Source organism: Emys orbicularis, chromosome 21, assembly GCF_028017835.1.
Source record: "Emys orbicularis isolate rEmyOrb1 chromosome 21, rEmyOrb1.hap1, whole genome shotgun sequence".
In the NCBI taxonomy this organism is placed as follows: Eukaryota; Metazoa; Chordata; order Testudines; family Emydidae; genus Emys; species Emys orbicularis.
In genome coordinates this window covers 2234445-2254317 of record NC_088703.1, presented here as the reverse complement: position 1 = coordinate 2254317, position 19873 = coordinate 2234445, and the positions used below count along the sequence as shown (strand labels likewise).

General features: G+C 50.9%; 2 protein-coding genes across 2 annotated transcripts in view; one reads left to right on the top strand and one right to left on the bottom strand.

Moving 5' to 3' along the window:
* Positions 1-5620: 5620 nt before the first annotated feature.
* Positions 5621-13795, bottom strand: PSMD8 (proteasome 26S subunit, non-ATPase 8). The gene is made up of 7 exons (XM_065420909.1): positions 13640-13795; positions 11132-11204; positions 10632-10734; positions 9192-9357; positions 8460-8560; positions 6957-7068; positions 5621-6280 (listed from the first exon to the last, which is right to left on the bottom strand). The coding sequence occupies exons 1-7, from the start codon at positions 13793-13795 to the stop codon at positions 6143-6145; spliced, it is 849 nt and encodes a 282-aa protein (XP_065276981.1). The 3' UTR covers positions 5621-6142.
* A 2244-nt stretch (positions 13796-16039) lies between these two features.
* The window catches only part of CATSPERG (cation channel sperm associated auxiliary subunit gamma), a 40528-nt gene continuing 36694 nt past the window's right edge, over positions 16040-19873 (top strand). Inside the window, exons 1-3 of the mRNA XM_065421085.1 lie at positions 16040-16246; positions 17443-17496; positions 18992-19136. Coding sequence (XP_065277157.1) covers positions 16040-16246; positions 17443-17496; positions 18992-19136 — 406 coding nt within the window. The remainder of the gene's footprint in view (positions 16247-17442; positions 17497-18991; positions 19137-19873) is intronic.

Sequence of the window (19873 nt, the reverse complement as noted above, 5' to 3'; positions counted from 1 at the left end):
TGAATTCCCCCTCACGTGACTTTCCTACCCCAGAGACAGCCGGCCTGATTCTCAGCTACAGTGGCCCCCCTGGGCAGCTCCTGGCCATATAAAGGGGCCTTAAAGTGGGTGGAAACAGCCCCCTGGCAATCCTCACCCCTTATGATGCCATGTGGGGGGGACGATGACACAGAGGAACCCTGGCCTGGGGAAGGGCTGCACACAGAGGCCCTGGGGGGGGGGGAGAGTGGACATGGGGGATACAGCCTGTGCCATGGGGCAGTGCAGGGAGTCCTTGAAATAGAGGGGGAATGGAGGGTGGTGCCCAGGGGGCTTGTGGGGGGAATGGAGGGTTGGGAGGATCCCCAGGTGCATGCAATGCGCTCGGCTGACAGACACCACAAAGCGTGGGACCCCCCCAGTGGGAGGTGCTGGAATGCGAATCGAAGGTGCATTGGCAGAGCCGACCAGGCAGGAACGGCGTAACAGGGACGTTTTGGGGCCCAGGACTGGCGTAGCTGGGGCTGCATGTTGGGAGCGGAAGCTTGCCCAGCTGCGCCCAGCTCTAGGCAAGGGCAATCTCCAGTCTTGCTGTCCCCCTCTCAGCCTGGATGGCCTAGGCAGGAGTCCTAGCTGTTCTCCACACAGGAAGCAGCCCGCCCCAGCAGCAAAGAGGGAAAACGCAACGGCCCAGGGCAAACCTCCACGTTAAACATTCAGGCCTCATGGTGCAGTTTGGGTTAAGATCTTGAAAAGGGCCTGAATTTTCAAAGCACGTGTCCACCTGGAGAGATTTCCCAGCACAAATATAGAAAAATAGTTCTTCTGCTATTGCTATTCCCTGTCCAGTCCGGGCGCTGCTCCAGAATAAAAGCAGCGTAGTTACTCCAGGCTAAGTGACTTTATTCCAGAATAACGGCCCAGCTGCCAGGGGCACTGTGCCCCGCTACCCTGACGATGGTTATACCGGGAGATTTCTCCCCAGCTGTGAGGCTTTAATAAATACATTAAAGACTGTAAAGCGCTTTGAGAGCTACTGGTGAGAAGTGCTAGATACGAGCTAGGCATTATTATTTCGGTTGCTCAGTCCCAGGCCAGCTCGCTACGGCCGCTAGGACCCCGCAGTGCTAGTACAAACACAGACCAAGGAGAAACGCCCCATCCCAAATGAACTTACCTCCTTACGTTTCACATTTTCCGTCTGAAATGTCACTGAAAAATGTGGGGGGGTGGGGAGGGAAATTTGAATTTTTTCTTTGCAGTATCGTGCAACAGCTTCAGGGGAGCGGGAAGCAGTTCTCCGGTGCAGTCACTGACACCTGTGCAAAAAGTGTGACTTCTGACCACATAGCATTTCACACCCGCTTTGCCGGGTCCATGCTGTGAAAATCCTACTAACCTCTGGGCCTTGCTACTTCCACATAGCAGTGAGTTCCAAAGTTTAGCTAAACATTTGCATTGCTCCGTTCAGTGAAGTTTCTGCCTCAGCAGGACGCCTGACTTTTAACGGCTGCAATTTGTTCGCTCCGTCGCAACCACAGACAGCAGTACCTGAGTGACAGAGGCGCCCGTGCAAAGGTGCTTTAGAGAGACAGGGAGCTAATAAACGAAAGGTCCTTCGAAACTGCCCTCACAGGGAAGCAGGAGGATGGCTGGTTTGTTCCCCTTCTGTTAATGATGATGACACCTCACAATCATAGATTCATAGATTCATAGATTCTAGGACTGGAAGGGACCTCGAGAGGTCATCGAGTCCAGTCCCCTGCCCGCATGGCAGGACCAAATACTGTCTAGACCATCCCTGATAGACATTTATCTAACCTACTCTTAAATATCTCCAGAGATGGAGATTCCACAACCTCCCTAGGCAATTTATTCCAGTGTTTAACCACCCTGACAGTTAGGAACTTTTTCCTAATGTCCAACCTAGACCTCCCTTGCTGCAGTTTAAGCCCATTGCTTCTTGTTCTATCCTTAGAGGCTAAGGTGAACAAGTTTTCTCCCTCCTCCTTATGACACCCTTTTAGATACCTGAAAACTGCTATCATGTCCCCTCTCAGTTTTCTCTTTTCCAAACTAAACAAACCCAATTCTTTCAGCCTTCCTTCATAGGTCATGTTCTCAAGACCTTTAATCATTCTTGTTGCTCTTCTCTGGACCCTCTCCAATTTCTCCACATCTTTCTTGAAATGCGGTGCCCAGAACTAGACACAATACTCCAGTTGAGGCCTAACCAGCGCAGAGTAGAGCGGAAGAATGACTTCTCGTGTCTTGCTCACAACACACTTGTTAATACATCCCAGAATCATGTTTGCTTTTTTTGCAACAGCATCACACTGTTGACTCATATTTAGCTTGTGGTCCACTATAACCCCTAGATCCCTTTCTGCCGTACTCCTTCCTAGACAGTCTCTTCCCATTCTGTATGTGTGAAACTGATTTTTTCTTCCTAAGTGGAGCACTTTGCATTTGTCTTTGTTAAACTTCATCCTGTTTAACTCAGACCATTTCTCCAATTTGTCCAGATCATTTTGAATTATGACCCTGTCCTCCAAAGCAGTTGCAATCCCTCCCAGTTTGGTATCATCCGCAAACTTAATAAGCATACTTTCTATGCCAATATCTAAGTCGTTAATGAAGATATTGAACAGAGCCGGTCCCAAAACAGACCCCTGCGGAACCCCACTCGTTATGCCTTTCCAGCAGGATTGGGAACCATTAATAACTACTCTCTGAGTACGGTTATCCAGCCAGTTATGCACCCACCTTATAGTAGCCCCATCTAAATTGTATTTGCCTAGTTTATCGATAAGAATATCATGCGAGACCGTATCAAATGCCTTACTAAAGTCTAGGTATACCACATCCACAGCTTCTCCCTTATCCACAAGACTCGTTATCCTATCGAAGAAAGCTATCAGATTGGTTTGACATGATTTGTTCTTTACAAATCCATGCTGGCTGTTCCCTATCACCTTACCACCTTCCAAGTGTTTGCAGATGATTTCCTTAATTACTTGCTCCATTATCTTCCCTGGCACAGAAGTTAAACTAACTGGTCTATAGTTTCCTGGGTTGTTTTTATTTCCCTTTTTATAGATGGGCACTATATTTGCCCTTTTCCAGTCTTCTGGAATCTCTCCCGTCTCCCATGATTTTCCAAAGATAATAGCTAGAGGCTCAGATACCTCCTCTAGTAGCTCCTTGAGTATTCTAGGATGCATTTCATCAGGCCCTGGTGACTTGCAGGCATCTAACTTTTCTAAGTGATTTTTAACTTGTTCTTTTTTTATTTTATCTGCTAAACCTACCCCCTTCCCATTAGCATTCACTATGTTAGGCATTCCTTCAGACTTCTCGGTGAAGACCGAAACAAAGAAGTCATTAAGCATCTCTGCCATTTCCAAGTTTCCTGTTACTGTTTCTCCCTCTTCACTAAGCAGTGGGCCTACCCTGTCTTCCTCTTGCTTTAATGTATTGATAAAAAGTCTTCTTGTTTCCCTTTATTCCTGTAGCTAGTTTGAGCTCATTTTGTGCCTTTGCCTTTTTAATCTTGCCCCTGCATTCCTGTGTTGTTTGCCTATATTCATCCTTTGTAATCTGTCCTAGTTTCCATTTTTATATGACTCCTTTTTATTTTTTAGATCATGCAAGATCTCGTGGTTAAGCCAAGGTGGTCTTTTGCCACATTTTCTATCTTTCCTAACCAGCGGAATAGCTTGCTTTTGGGCCCTTAATAGTGTCCCTTTGAAAAACTGCCAACTCTCCTCAGTTGTTTTTCCCCTCAGTCTTGATTCCCATGGGACCTTACCTATCAGCTCTCTGAGCTTACCAAAATCCGCCTTCCTGAAATCCATTGTCTCTATTTTGCTGTTCTCCCTTCTACCCTTCCTTAGAATTGCAAACTCTATGATTTCATGATCACTTTCACCCAAGCTGCCTTCTACTTTCAAATTCTCAACGAGTTCCTCCCTATTTGTTAAAAACAAGTCTAGAACAGCTTCCCCCCTAGTAGCTTTTTCAACCTTCTGAAATAAAAAGTTGTCTGCAATGCAGTCCAAGAATTTGTTGGATAGTCTGTGCCCCGCTGTGTTATTTTCCCAACATATATCTGGATAGTTGAAGTCCCCCATCACCACCAAATCTTGGGCTTTGGATGATTTTGTTAGTTGTTTAAAAAAAGCCTCATCCACCTCTTCCACCTGGTTAGGTGGCCTGTAGTAGACTCCTAGCATGACATCTCCCTTGTTTTTTACCCCTTTTAGCCTAACCCAGAGACTCTCAACACTTCCATCTCCTATGTCCATCTCTACCTCAGTCCAAGTGTGTACATTTTTAATATATAAGGCAACACCTCCTCCCTTTTCCCCCTGTCTATCCTTCCTGAGCAAGCTGTACCAATCCACACCAACATTCCAATCATGTGTATTCCACCAAGTTTCAGTGATGCCAACAATGTCATAGTTGTATTTATTTATTAGCACTTCCAGTTCTTCCTGCTTATTACCCATCTTCAGACTCAAGGTGAAGTTCAGTTGTGGAGTAACCAGCTTTTGCCTGGGCAAGGTGCGCACCTGGGGACGGCTCCTATGGTGTCTGGCCTTGACCCCAGTGTATGCTGGGTGGATGCAGCCATGTACAGCCTCCCCCTGGGAGCTCTGCAGCTGGACACGGCAGCCCCTACACGAACCAAGGCTGTAATCTGATGCATGCAGCTTTCCTCTTCTGGGGTATTACCACCCTCCCTCAGAACAATTAAGACAACTGCCCATTGCCTTTGTATTTGATACTGAATTCCAAGGGAAGACAGAGGCCTGTGGCCTGGTAACAAACCCACTCCCTTCGGTCTAGTCATGTGAAAAACAGAGAAAGGCACCAGCGCTATGAAACTGACCCAGCAAAGGGGCACCAGCTGAAACTCTTGTGTTTTAACTAGGAGGGGGCAAGGTAAGGTCTGGTATTCCTGATGGGAATGTTTGGGGCAGAGCCAGGCTGCCAAACTGTTAAGGAAGCCAGCCAGGACTGCTGGGGGGTTAGGTTTTAACTCTAGAAGATGTTACAAACACAAATATTTCCAATATTTACTTTATTTTTAAGTCTGACAAAAAAACTCCTCCAGTCTGTCTGGCTATAAACATGCCCCTGTGCTAGCTGTAGCCAAAGCCTGCAGCCTTGGAGAACCCCGAGAAAGGGCCTAGTGGTCTATGGTACTTACATGGTCCCTGTCACTGTAGTACCGGAGCCCCGCACCACCCCTGAGGCAGGGCAGCACTGTGATCTCCCTTTTAAAGGGGGAATTGAGGCCCAGCACCTCAAAAAGTGTAGTTAGGTGAAGTGGCCAAGGTCACAGAGGGATTCTGTGGCACAGCAGGGAATGAACCTGGGTCTTCCAAGTCCCAGCCAAGCACCTTAACCCCCAGACCATCCTTCCTCTACAGTCTCATTTCATTGCCCAGAGAAACAAGATCAAACAGGGAGCAGCAGAGATTTCCAGGCTGACCTTTCACAGCCACCTAAAGTGTTAGATGTCTGCTTCCCAGTCACGTTAACTGGGTGCCCGACTCTCTTCAACCTTAACGTTATGCAGTGTTAAGCTCAGGGGGTTCCGTACCACCACAACCGAAGAAATGCATTTGTACAAGAACCGATTGTTTTATTTAAACTGACTCAACAACTGGAGCAGGGAATACGAAGCAAAACACTTTAATGATGGCTCTTGGGGGCTGCTTAACCATTTGTTGACTAGAATCGGACGTGCCCCCTCTACCCTGCTCAACAGAGGCGGGTAGAATAGAGGCCATCACCCGTATCACAGCATCCAGAACACGGGTGTTAATGGCTGTGGGCTGGAAAGTGGGTCCACCACACGGAGAAGAGTTTGGGTTTAGAAGGGTTTTAAAAAGGGTCTTGCCCTCCACCCATGCTGCTGAACGAGAGACGCCCAGAGCAGTGTGGCCCTTTAGGGCCCTCCCTGCTTATGGGACATGTCTGCATAAAGGAATGAGGCAGCCTGGCTGCTCACACTTTGTAACTGTGCTGTCCTGGAGAAACCTTTTAAATAGTTTTAAAAATGGACAGGTTGATGGGAACCAGGAGTAAGACACTAAAATAACAAGGGGACCAGGGCGGGGGGTGGTGGGGAAAGAGTCCTGGCGGAGCTCAGCTAGACGATCATTTCTAGCTGCCTGGCGTATTCAATGACTTGTTTAGCTAACTCTGTCGACGGGATGGTGGTGTCTTCAGGTTTCTGCTGCTGGCTGCTGAAGCTGTAGTAGTTGTGTGGACCCAGAACCCAACCGCGCTAAAATAAAGGGGAAAAGAACATTTTATTAGAATTTTAGGAGTTTCAAGCCCTCTCCCGATTTATGGGTTTCAAAGCTGTGCGTTATTTCCTCTTTACAGGGTGGCTTGAAACCCTTCCACCTTCCTGGAGGCGCAGGCCGGAATCCCAGCCAGTTCAACCCTTCCAGATAAGATCTGAAATCCCCATGGCGTAACCTAAGAACCACCGAGTAGTCTGGCTGGACTACATCTCCCATGATACACCACAGTCAGGTACTCCCGCAATTCACCACTCCTTACCAAGAGGGGAGAAGGTGGTGCATCATGGGAGATGTAGTCCAGCCAGAAAGCCAGACCCACAGAGGAGGTGGGGAGCAAAAGACAGGCAAACTACAACTCCCATGAGGCACTGCGGCACTGGTTTTGAATAGAGGGTTTTGGCCCAAGTGTTTTGTGGGGAAAAACAAACAGCCCTGTATTCCCACCAGCTCTACTGGCTAACCATCCTGCCGATGTAGGAGCCAGGCTCGAATCTGGCTCAGCCTGCTAGAGCTGTGGCAGCTTTGGAGGACTAGCGGGAATAAAGAGTAGCAGAAATGGACTTGTCAACGAAGCCAGCAGGTCGGACTCTGCTGCCCACACGGCCGCAGGTCAGCTGATAGTGGGGTTCTCTTCAGTGACAGCGGCTCACACACCTTCTTGGCGTATTCCGTCATTTTCTTGGGGGTGTTGAAGAACAGAACCCTGGTGGCTTCGTTGAAGAGGATTTTCTCATAAGCCTTCTCAATGCAGCCAGCGATTTCATCCCTGACACCAGAGGGAAACAAGGTGGTTAGACCTCTGCCTTCGAAAACAGCACGAGACATACAGCAGCAACAGAACTCAGCGGGCTTTCTGGATTTCTACAGGTGGGGAGGAAGGCGGCTAGGGCAAGAGGCTCACACACGGGGTGATTTGGAGAGCCCAACTTGAGACAACGAAGGATGGCCCAGTGGTTAGGGGATTAGCCTGGGACTCAGGAAACTGGCGTTCAATTCCTTTGAGTCAGAGTCATAGGGTTTAAGGCCAGACGAGACCACTAGATCAGCTGGTCTGACCTGTCTGGCACAGGCCATCAGCCCCACCCAGCACCAGCATGCTAACATGAGACCAAAGTATCTCAGCCCATAGAAGACTAGACTATTGTGTGCCAGAGGAGGGCACCAGTGTCCAAGGCTCCTGCAATGGCAGTGAAGTGACTGAGATAGACCCAGATAAACCAGGCCAGGAACCCACACCAGAGAGAGGGGAAAAAATCCCTTCCTGACCCGGTGTCTGGCCGAAACACAAGCCACAGACTTGCTGTGTGAACTCGATCACTCAGTGCCTCAGTTTCCCCATTTGTAACAATGGGATAACAGCCCTGCCAGAAGGGGGGGATGTGAGGATTAATCCACTACAGCCTGTGAGGTGCTCAGACACTATGGTAAAAGGGACCAGAAAAACACCACAGATATGGACAGATACTTTAAAGGGCCCTTTGAAAAGGGGGCTCAGGTGGGTCACTCAGAATCAGTGGGCACTTAGGAGAATCTTTGCCATACTGCTGTGGCAGGATTCACACAGTTACGGAAAAGTACTTTCCAGTCTAAAGTATCTCCCTCCACCCTTGGATTCCAGCCGCTCCTAACTTTCTCAGATCCTAGGTTGTTCCATGCTTGGGCTCCCTGAGGTTAGCCCTTTCTGAGCTGTGGGCATGTGCTGGGCGGGAGGGGATGGTGATTTGGAAAGTGCTAGGAGGTTACAGGAAGTATGTATTACATGCTATTTCCTATGTGAGTTTGTTTCACAGCAGCTAGATTGTATGCTTCTTAGGGCCAGGGGTTTTGTTCTGTGTTTGTACAGCTCCTAGCACAGCGATCCATGACTCGGGCGCCTCGGTGCTACCATAATACACCTAATGGAAGAGAAGCCACTTCCATAGCAGCGTGCACCTTGCAGCCACCTGGAAGAACTCCAATTTCCCCAACGCATTCCAATGGGAAAATAAATTCCTCTAGACCGATTCATGATGGCAAGATGCCGACGCCCTAGCTCGTTAGCTGTTCTTCATCTTATTAGGTGCTTTCCTGCATGCTCTGGGTTCCCTTTAATGGATTCCCTTTAACAGCCCATGCTGAGGGTGGATCGAAGCAGCCAATAGGAAAAGAAAGACTCACCGAATGGTGTCCAATAAGATGTCGATGAAGAAAGTGTAACTCTCAGCAGGGATGTTGCCTTTGGCCAGGAACACTTTGTTGTAGCTGCCTTCCATCAAGTACTAGCCCAGGAGAGAAGCAGAGATTCAAGGCGTTTGTCTTGGGGGTTGGATTAGTTGCTCCTGGAGCCAGGCCCACTTTCACCTTACTCCCCAGTGGAGTTATGCCATGCACGCACGTGCCTCCACCCACCGCTAAGAAGCGACCACCTCTAGGCTGCAGCGTGGCTGCTGTTTAACAGCGCACAGCAACACTGGCCCAGAAGCTAGGACTCAGTGAAACAGCGAGGGAAGCAGGATGGCACTGTATTTTTCGAGGGGTAACACTCCAGTTCTACCCAAGAGCATGCTGGGAATCTTTCATAAGCGGTCAGGGCCTGTTTTACAGCTCATCCAAAAAGCTGGCAGCTTTAGCAGCACCGTGTCCCCTAGCCCCAGGCTGGGGTGTTGGCTCACTGCTGCCAGGCAGATGCTACTTGTGTTAGTACCCCCAGGCTTTCGCTGGATGGCTCCCATCCATGCAGCGACACAGCCACGCCCTGAGCCCACCCCACAGTAAGCTGGAAAGGCCAACAATGCATAGAACAGGCACAAACAACGGTAACCCAAAGCCATGGGCAGAAAGGGGGTAGAGGCCACCAACGCTGCAGCGGCAGGCCGAGCACGCCGCGGTGGGAGCAGCCGAGGGAGCTACCTGCTCTAGCGAGACAGGGTGTTTGATGTACACGTTGGTCTGGATGTCCTTCGCTGGGAGTCTCTCTAGCTCGGTGTGGAACTCAGCCACGCGGTTCTGGGACAGCAGGAAGAGCAGGTTCAGTCCTAGCAGCTGATGCTTGTAAGCAGAGTCCGGCAACTCATCCCTACAAGGAACAGCCATGTATTAATTTCAATAGAGGCCCAAAGATGTTAACAGAGCCCAGTCACTGTCTAACATTAAACGAGGATCGGGGTTAGGTATCCCGAGAGCTCAGCCTGGTTAGTACCCTGGCGCACACACCATTAAGCAGCCGGTTACCCTTTTGGTACAGATAAAAGAAGGAAAACCCGTGAAAGCCTTGGAAATGTAAAGCATTAAATAAGGGTTTCATTCTAGCAGCATCCCTTGGTCCCTTGCCCTCCAGCCGGAGAGTTTTTAGAAGGAAAAAGAACCCGGCTGACAGTCTCGAATGCTATCAGAGCAGTGGGTGAGAACGCTCCTTTCTGGGAAAAGCAAAGCTGTTCGCCGAGATGTGCTGGAGCCGCCGCTGTTAAAGTCTGATCCTGTTTTATCCCAGGCAGCGGCTGGGCTTCAGCAGCCGGTCGAGGTGGTGATATTATCTGGCCCCTGTCCCTGGCCATCTCTCAGGAGCAGGATGAAGGACTCCAGGGGTACCAGCTATGATGAAGCTCGCTCCAGTAGCCTCTGTCTGTTTTTGCTTATCCCCCCCTTTTCTCCCCCGCCCCCATCTCTTTCTTGAAGGACCAAAAAAAGAGAATGACGGGTGGAATAGCCCATCCCCTCATTAATTTGGCCACCAATTAGGACTAGTTTCCAACACACCAGTTTTGGTTTATTAGTTTCGGGCCCACGTTTTCTGGCTCAACAGGCATTATTTCAACATAGTCCTTGAGCGATAGCAGGAAGCTTTTGGTTCGGTCTAATTCAGTTTTTCTGTTTGGCTTTTTTGCACCCGTTTAGAATATTCTTTATTAAAAGGGGACTAAGATCTGGGAGACTTACCCGGGGCCTGATTACCCCTGGGCCTGGGAAAGGATCGCTCCCAGGGAACAGCATGGTGCTGCTAGCTGTGTTGTGCCCGTGCAGTGGTTGTGTTTGGGGCACCCCTCCTGGGCTGCTATCAGAGACGGGATACCTGACTAGAGGGCCCACTGATCTGAGCCATTCACTGCAGCAGGAGATTGGACCACAGCGGTCACCGGGATCCAATCCAGCGTGGCAGGAGACAGGATTTTGGACCAAAGGGGCCACTGGCATCCAATATACCAGACTAGCTGAACCAAACCATGTGCATTCACACTACCAGCAAGGAAAGTCTAAGGAGGTCAGTACGCCCGGGTATCGTATGATGGGAACGCGTCCCATCCCACAGGGGTCAGTGGTTACGCTATGAAATGCTGGGGGTCCGACACTCACTTGTAGTCAAAGTAGTAGCATTTCAGCTGAGCCATGTATCTCTCGAACGATGGGATGTCTTTCTTCAGGATGCTCCACTGGGCTCCGATTTCCAGAATATCCCCTGGCACAGAGAGAGATGGAAAGGCAGAGTAAGAGAGCTTGACTGGCGGAGAGCAGTGGGGCTTCTCGCCTGACCGAGATCTCAAAAGGCTTCCTTTTCTATTCGCAGCACTGTAGCGACGCCAGGGCTGAACAAATCTCATTCGCCAGGGGCCCATGGTCAGGAAGGAAACCCCCTCCGCCACATATAGCCAGCCCCCTTCATCAGGGAAGTCTGCCCTTTCACTAGAAGTATCAGTCAGGAGGCTGATATTAGACCCAGTGCATTTTGGCCATTTGCCATGCAACACAGAGAAACTGCAGCTAAGCTTGCATGGCCTGCTAGTCGGGGGGGAACGGGGAGTTGGAGAGACAGGACAGGACAAGCTCCTTCTAGGGAATGCAGAGATGATACTCACTGGCTAATATAAGCTGCTGCTTCGTCAGTTTCGTGCCTGTAGTAGGCAGGAAGTTGAGCTCCAGCAGGGCTAGCTGGAACAGAAAAACAGAGACGCGTTACACGAGACTGGACGCTAGGACAACCAAGACGTAGCATTCCACCAAGGGCCGTGGGGGCCTGAATGCGTTCTCCTGCAATGGGGCTCAGTCCAGTTCCTTGCGGCACAGGTGGCCACAATGTGAGACTCCCTCAACACAACTGGTTGGTAGGCTAAGGCTGAGTACACCAGAGTCTTTGGCAACGGAGTTGCCAGGTTGGGCCCCTCTTGGAGGAGGGGGTGGATGGCAGGCGTGCTTACGCTGGCGGTACCTGTCCTGGGGGCAAAGAAGCCTTTGGTATCGCTCAGCTAGCCCCTTTCCACAGTGCTACGTTCAACCGAAGCTTTAACAAATGCACACGGACAGTGGAGCACCAGCCCTGCTACAGCTGAGGTGCAGAACAGCTTTCTGTTTAAAGCTGGACTCTCCAAAGCGCTCAGTTCTGCCGATTGATCCTAAGCCTCAAACGCTTACAGCAATACCAGGGGTTCCTTCACATCAGCCACTTACCAGCACTACAATTTTGGGCAGGAAGTGAAGAAGAACCCAACATTTAACCGAGATGGCGGTGGTCAGGAATTTAAGGAGGCAGGATGTAATTAACCCAGTAACCCTGGCTGAATTCCAACCTGGGTAACACCCCAATTCTTACCAACAGTCCCTTGGGATCTTTAACAGGCGGCCTCAACCTTGGGTTCCCCTCAATCCTACCTTAGCATGATGCTGGCGCACTGGGCTGACTAGCGACTTAGCGGGCACGACAGCAGCACGTGTGCAGAGATTTGTAAATATTAAGGTACAAATGGCCCGTGGGAAGCAGACAACACCTTCTGACTCACCAACCCCACCTCCTGCAGGATCCCACGATTCTCTCCCCCACCCCATTTCTGACACAGGGGTACAGCTCTAGAGTCCGGCCTGCTCAGGTGGAGACAAAGGTGCCAAGTCTCCTTGGAAAAAAGGCACTTTGAGGATCATTCACCAAATATCTCAGACATATTTTAAGAAGGAATCAACTGGGCCAAGCTCCCCAGCTCAGATTCTAAGTTCCATCTTGGCCTCCCTAAATTCTGCTCGCCTTCAGTCCAATACAGGATTCTTCTTCACCTCCCATGTCTTAAGCTACCGTGCTGCACTGCCATAGGGTCGCTCAACAGCTACCACCCCAGAGGTGGCTGCATTTCAGTGGACTTCGCACACAGTGTTCTGGGATCGTTCGGTCCAAGGGACCCTACAGAAGCACAGGAGATACAGTGTCTTCTGCTGGGACCCAGACTCTGTTCAGGAAGCAGCAGCCACACCAGGGCCAGAGGATTTTACAACACACTGGATGCCCACATTATTATTCTTGCCTGGACCCCATGCGTACAAGACATGCCGCCCTCCAATAGGGTTTCTTTCCTACTGCCTCCCGGATGACATTTCCTTCTCCCCAACTAACCCGCAGTCCCAATTCTCCCTGGCCTGCCTGCCATCCAGCCTCACTACTCCGTAGGGGAAAGCACCCTGCCAAAGACCGACCAGGATCCCCACCAGCCTCCTACCCTGCCCTCCACTGGGACAGTGGCAAAATCACAGGGGTGAAGCGGAAGGTGGTACAGAGGAGCGAAGCTAAACCCAGGGGATGGAGAGATGCCAGCCCCTAGAGCATGACAACAGGGCCCCCAATGGGGAAAAGTGGGGTGGGAGGTTCCCCATTAAGGCATCCCAATCGCTCCAGCTTAAAGGCTTCCAGGCTCCCCCTTGCGCCCCACTAGGAGATTCCAGAATTTCTCTCCCCTGCCCCCAGGGCTGGGCTCCCCGGCTCCCCCTCCAGCGGCAGAACGGTCCCCACCCGCCCCGTCGGCAGAGGAGTGGCCCCTCCCCCTGCGCCAGCCCCATCCTGGGCGGGGGGGGGGTCCAGACCCGACAACTCCCCCCTCCCCAATTCAAGGGATTCCGGCCCCTTCCCCAGCTCCAAAACTCCTCGCCCAGTCAGACGCCCTATCCCTGCACCCCCCATCTCCCCCCCAACCCCATCCTCCCTCTCAGCTCCCCCCCGGCCCACAGCCCCCCCCCCACGGCCTCTCTCCTACTTCCCCCCGCTCCCATCTCCCCTCCCATCTCCCCCGCCCAACCCCATCCTCCCTCTCAGCTCCCCCCCCCCCGGCCCACAGCCCCCCCCCACGGCCTCTCTCCTCCCCGATCCTCCCCCCCCCGTCCTCCCTCCCGCTTCCCCCCAGCTCCCCACCATCCTCCCTCCCTCCCCTGCCCCCCAGCTCGCCCTCATCCTGCCTCTCCCCCCCCCCGGCCCCCCAGTTCCCTCCCTCCCCTGCCCCCCAGCTCGCCCTCATTATGCCTCTCCCCCCCCCCCCTGCCCCCCAGCTCGCCCTCACCCTGCCTCTCCCCCCCCGGCCCCCAGCTCGCTCCCTCCCGCTCCCCCCCCGCACCTTGAGGCGGCCCAGCGCCTCGCCGCACTTGCTGAGGTTGGGGCTCTTGCGGTTCCACTCGCCCTTGAGCTGCTCGTACATCCCGGCCGCCGCCTTCAGCCCCGCGGCCGCGTCCGCCCCGTTCACCACCAGCCCGGCCGCCGCCATCGCTGCCATGAATCGGCAGCCGCGCCGCGGCGCCGCCCCCTTTACGGCCGCCGGCGCCGCGCTGCTTTACGGCCGCCGCCCCCATGGCAACCGCGGCCAGCAGCCAACAGGGCGGCCGGGCGCCTCGGTGACGCACAACGAAGACGCCTGACCGAACGAGGGAGGGCGCGCGCACGACGTCTGACGTCATCAAAAAGGGTCGGGCGGCGCGCGCGCAGAGTGAAAGCAGGAAGTCATTTGCCTTGGGGTGTGTGACATCTTTGGGCAGTGTGTGACGTCAAGAAAACGAAATGCGTTACGTCATATGGATATATGATGTGCCCCCGTGAGGGGAGCGGATGTGACATCATTGGGCGGGAAAGAGAGGGGAATGATACCCTGAGGGGAACATGAACTCCTAAAGGGGGCGGATGTGATGTCATGAGGGGATGCGCCGGTGTCAGAAGGGAAGAGGATGTGATGTCATGGGGGAATGTGACATGGAAAGGAGGGCGGATGTGATGTCATGAGGGGGTGTGATGTCATGAGGAGATGCGCCGGTGTCAGAAGGGAAGAGGATGTGATGTCATGGGGGAATGTGACATGGAAAGGAGGGCGGATGTGATGTCGTGAGGGGAGGGGAAGTGACATCATAGGGAGGCACGGGGCATAATCAGGTTGGGTAATTCCAAAACCATGAATCCAGCTTCAGAGCATCATGAGATTTTTTTGAAATGATAATTACTGGGCTCTCTTCCTTTGCCTGCAGCTTTTTGAGCCTATAGCGGGTGCGCTGGTCACACTTTCCAGCTGTTCTCCACAAGCGAAGGCTAAAAATGGGGTTTTTAAAAATGAAAGTGGAGATTCTCCTGTAAGTCCATTCTTCAGGACCAGGGGCTTTTAATAAATTATCAGGAGACTCATGATGAAATCGTGAGAATTAGCACAATGGGAAACTGAGGCACAGGGGGTGTGTGCGTGTGACTTGCCTTCTCTGGGTCTCTGAGTCCGTGGCAGAGCCAGGAAGAAAACCCAGGAGTCCGAGTTCCAACCCCCGGCTCTAACCTGTACAACACGTGCCCTCTTAATCCTGTGCTGTGCCAAATTATTTTGTGAGGCTACATTCCTTAAATGTTTATAAGGTGTATTGGGTCCCTTGGGTGGGAGATGCCGAGGCTATCATTGTAACTACACATTACGGAATCTCCTTTAGGTCTTCCCACTATGGTTTTCCACCAGGTGGCGTCCCATACCTGCCATAACATCAGCCACCCCTGATTTTAGCTGCTCTCCCCACATCCCGTAGGGAAGATTTAATATAAAACTTCCTATCTTCCAAAACCTAGTGGATTTCACACACTTGTGCTGCTTAGTTATCTCCTTTATTAACACCCTCCAATACCACAGCACGAGGTTTGTTTCTGATCCCTAGAAAAGAGCCACAAGATTCACGTAGAACTCCAGTTTAGAGTTGGTTTCAGGTCACATGGGCTTGTGATGAGTTTAGGTTCACAGCCCCTGAGACTCACAGGGGAGTTTAAGTTCAAATGATCTCAAGACGAAACCCAGCTAGAACTGGCAGTTCTTCATGGTTTTAACACAAACCCCAGTTGGTGTAAATTGATGTAGGTCCATTGCTGTCAATAGAGCGGTGCTGATTTACACCAGTTGAGCATCTGGCCCCAAAACTGAAATCCCTCTGGGGATCCTAGGGAGTGGGAGGCAGTTAATCCGGAATTCAGGCCCAGATGCACAAAAGTATTTAGGTTAAGTGCCTAAAGACTCCTCCAAGCTGTGACCAGTTCACTCTGAAACTCTTTCCTGACTGCATTCCAATTCAGTATTTAAACACTGCCTCCCAAAAATCCTCCTGCAGTTTCAGCTGGATAGAGTGGTATTCTTCTTCACTTCCCATCCCAAACTGCTGTGTATTACTGCTGTGTGCTGGTAAAATCAGCTGCTATGCTCCATCCCAGAGCTGGCTACATTTCATTGCTGGGAGAGCAACCATGTAAACAGCTACTGCCTTTCATGCCTTTTACTAGTAGATAAAGTGCTCCCTTCTAGAAGAGCTGCCATGTCCCACTCCAGAGGTGGTTGCATTTCGGTGCTGTATGAAGTAATCCCTGTATTTATATCAGTTTCATAGGTAGATCAGTCAAGTGTTTTACTATATCAGGGTTAAATATGATTATTCTTAATGAAGTGGATAGAAAGCTTCAATGTTTCATTTATTCTTCAGGGTCCCTGTGTAGAAACCAAGAGATGCAGAATATGCAGCATCCTTTTGCCCTGCTGGTGCTGCTGCATATGCAGGTTTGCCTGCTGTTGAAGGACTGCGAGTGGAAAGTTGTGCTCAACGATTTTGACAATCTAGGTGGGGACCAAGCTGTGTTTTTTAGGCAGCGCCCAGTCACTAGCATAGCGTCTGTGCTCCAGAATCTGACAGACTCGGCCATAGACCTGAATGATAAAAATTCGGTGAGTGTGACTTTTTCAGAAGGCTTGGCGGGGGGATGAGGGGTATAGAACAGGGCTTGATTCTGCTCTCACATCAGCTCTGATCCATTGGGCTCAATACTCCTTTTTTGTACAGGCAAATTTGCCTATGTAAGGTTGAGATGGTTTAAACCTTCCCACTAGTAAATTTTACCTACTCGACTCTTGAACAAAGCTGGAGCCTGATTCTTTTTACGCTTACCTTGGCGTAAATCAGGAGTAACTCCACCCAAGTCAATGGAGTTACACTGGTGTAAAACCGTGACAGCCCCCGAAAAGTCATTGATTTTGAAAGTTTATTTTTTCGGTGGCAGCATGAAGAAGCTTCCCCAATAGTCTTCATGCTTAACAATAGCTGCAGGATCAGTGTGGTCGGGGTCGTTTTTAGATAGGCTTGGAAGGATTAGATTTCCGATGGTAAATGTCAGCACATGTAAATATCATACACATATAAACTGACAAAAACAGCCATTGATAACCATCGAAATTTACAGATCAGCAGAGTAAGAAAAAAGCTGCTTGAGAACGGATTAGAGTTTGGGGTAAGGCTACGCACTTTGCATATTTTGACATGTGATGTTGACAGTTCGTGTTTTAACAGCTAGAAAGCTTTAATGTTTTGAATCTCAACATCTACTGTCATTAAGTAATTATTGTCTGACCCGCCCCATTGGCTGACCTCCCGAAATTTCCCGCAGCTGTGAAAATTTAAATCAATAAAAATTTTAAAATGCTTAAAAATCCACATTGATATTATCCATCGAAATTATAAAAAAAATCAAAATCGAATTCTGCCAAGCCTGTTTTTAGAGCAGGGGACTCCTGGGTTTTGTTTCCTGTTCTGCCACTGGAATGGTGGAAGCTGATCCACTGGAGAAGAGTGTGGTATGCTGGTTGGAACAGGGGAGTAGGATGTATTCGCAGCTCTGGGAAGGAGAGTGGTCCATGGCAGGGGAATGGGAGTCAGGATTTGCAGGGTCTGTTCCCAGCTCTTCTGATGACTTGGGCAGCGTGGTGTGGACGCTGGGAAGTGGACAGAGAACCAACAGCCAATTTCACCTCGACCGTTAAACAGCCCTGCGATTTGTCTTTGAACTAGAGGAAAAGTCCTGGTTAGCACCTGTCGACCCAAAGTTTCAAAGCTTTTTTCTGAACCGTCTGCTTCTCCTTTTTGACAGCACTACCTGGGCTTCCCGTACTACTTGAAAATCAGTCTAACCTGCATCACTCAGGTACAGTAAAGAGATCGCGTTGCAATTGGAGTGTGCTGCCACCAGGGTCTTCACATGCCACTGCCGTTTTTAAAAATTGGTATAATTAGTAATAACCGTGTAACGTTTGTGGTATAATTCATAGTACATGTTCTTCTTTACACTGGAAAGATTTGTTATTTTATTTACATGACACTTCCAGATAACCATGGGACTGGACTCTCACTAGTCTAACATTTTAACTGTCACAACTGCGGCTGCTGGGAATTTGCTATGGCCGCAAAACACCATGAATCCGGAAATGACTGAAAAAACAGCCCCACCTGGTGTTCTTTGGAGGTATCGGTCTCAGGCCTAGTCTATGCTAGAAGTGCTTTGCACCACAGCAGAGGTCGGCAGCCTTTCAGAAGTGCTGTGCCGAGTCTTCATTTATTCACTCTAATTTAAGGCTTCGCGTGCCAGTCATACATTTTAACGTTTTTAGAAGGGCTCTTTCTATAAGTCTATACTATAGAACTAAACTATTGTTGTATGTAAAGTCAATAAGATTTTTAAAATGTTTAAGAAGCTTCATTTAAAATTAAATTAAAATGCAGCTCCCCCCGGACCGGTGGCCAGGACCCGGGCAGTGTGAGTACCACTGAAAATCAGCGCACGTGTCGCCTTTGGCACGCGTGCCATAGGTTGCCTACTCCTGCAGCACAGTATGGGAATACAGGTCCACAACACCAACAAGGCACTTGTAGTGTGGAGGCAGTTATACTGGCAGAGCTGTGTTTTGTTACAGTAAACCCACCACCGCCGGCGAGGGAAACAGGCTGTAGTGGGAAGGGCATGGTTTTGGTGGCAGAGCCGTGTCTACGCTAGGGACTTCTGCTGGCCCAACTCTGTCAGTCAGGGATCACCCCTCTTCCCACCCGCATGGCCTGGCCTCAGGTACTTACATGGTGCCCATCACTGTAGTATCTGAGCATCTCATAATCTTTAATGTGTTCATCCCCACAACACCTCTATGAGGTGGGGAAGGGCTGTTTTCCCCATTGTACAGATGGGGGAATTGAGGCACAGAGCGGCTAAGGGACTTGCCCAAGGTCACATAAGGAGTCTGTGGCAGAGCCAGGACCAGAACTCATGTCTCCCAAGTCCTAGGTAAGTCCTTTGCCCATACCACTTGGCCCTCCTTCCTCCCCTCATATAATATGCTGCCTCCATCAGTCTCAGGGCATGTTACCAACAAGGGTAAGTGTCTCTATCCTCATCTCATATGTGGGGAAACTGAGGCACAGAGCAGCAACTTGCCCAGTGCCACATAGCAAGGCAGTGGCAGAGCAGGGAATTGACCCCATGGCTCCAGCATCCCAGGCTAGCGCCCCCCAAGAACTGCACCAGAGGGCTTCAAGCAGCGATTGCATGTGATCCTCCAAGCCGACGAAAGCTGCGCTGGCTCAGTGCTCGGGCGGGGAGCTCAGCCCCTCAGCACGGTAGCTCCTCTCTTTCCTCTCTTCCTTCCCTCCAGGACGCGGCGAAGGTCATTCGCAATGCTCACCTGACCGGGCTGAGGCCCATTGTGACCATAACGTTTGAAGCGCCGGTCAATACAGAGCATCAGAAACCCGAGCAGCTGCAGATTGAGATGAAAGGCGCCCCTTACCGGCTCCAGGGTATTCTGCTTCTGTTCCATTTCAGTGCAAATAACAGGGGTTCCCTCTGCAGGTGATTGCTGGTATTACAGCCTGGCAGGCCTGGGGCTCTACTCTCTTGTTACCTGAGTTACTTTGCTCTAGGGGGTGAAATTACCTTGCCCCTCCCGCCCCTGGGTGCTGAGAGATAGGCCAAGGTTCAGGCACCGTTTAAGTTTCCTTTTGAGGGTTTAAATGGGACTTAAATGGCTCATCAGGTTTTGTGCCAGGCCCCAGAGCCGAGCCCGTAACCTTGCTCTGGGAATCCACCTAGAGAGAAAGGCGTTAGGCGCTTTCCTTTGGTCCCTGGCTTCTTCCCTGTTTGTTGGAGGAAGTGAGGAGCTGCTGCAGCCTTGAGAGCAAGACAGATGGCTGGGGAGGCAGAGGGGAGGACAGAGAGAAATTGCAGAGGGAAAGACGGAGAGATGTCTGCCTCCACCCATGGCTGTGGTCAGATTCTCGTTTATGGCAAGGCCCTGCTGTGGGGAGCTCTGGCAACATGAAAGGGGCTCTGAGTGGGCAGAAATAACCCCATGGAGAAGGAATTCTGCAGCTAGTGTAAGGGACCTATACTGGCCTGTCCTACCTGGGCGTAGGGGGCAGATCAAGCCTTTCTGCCCTCCCTCCCTCTCGGATCCAGGGAATGGCCAGAGTGCACTGCGCTATGGCTGTTCTCTGCTGCCATCAGAAGCAGAGCATAAGTCACAGCAGCCCCAAGG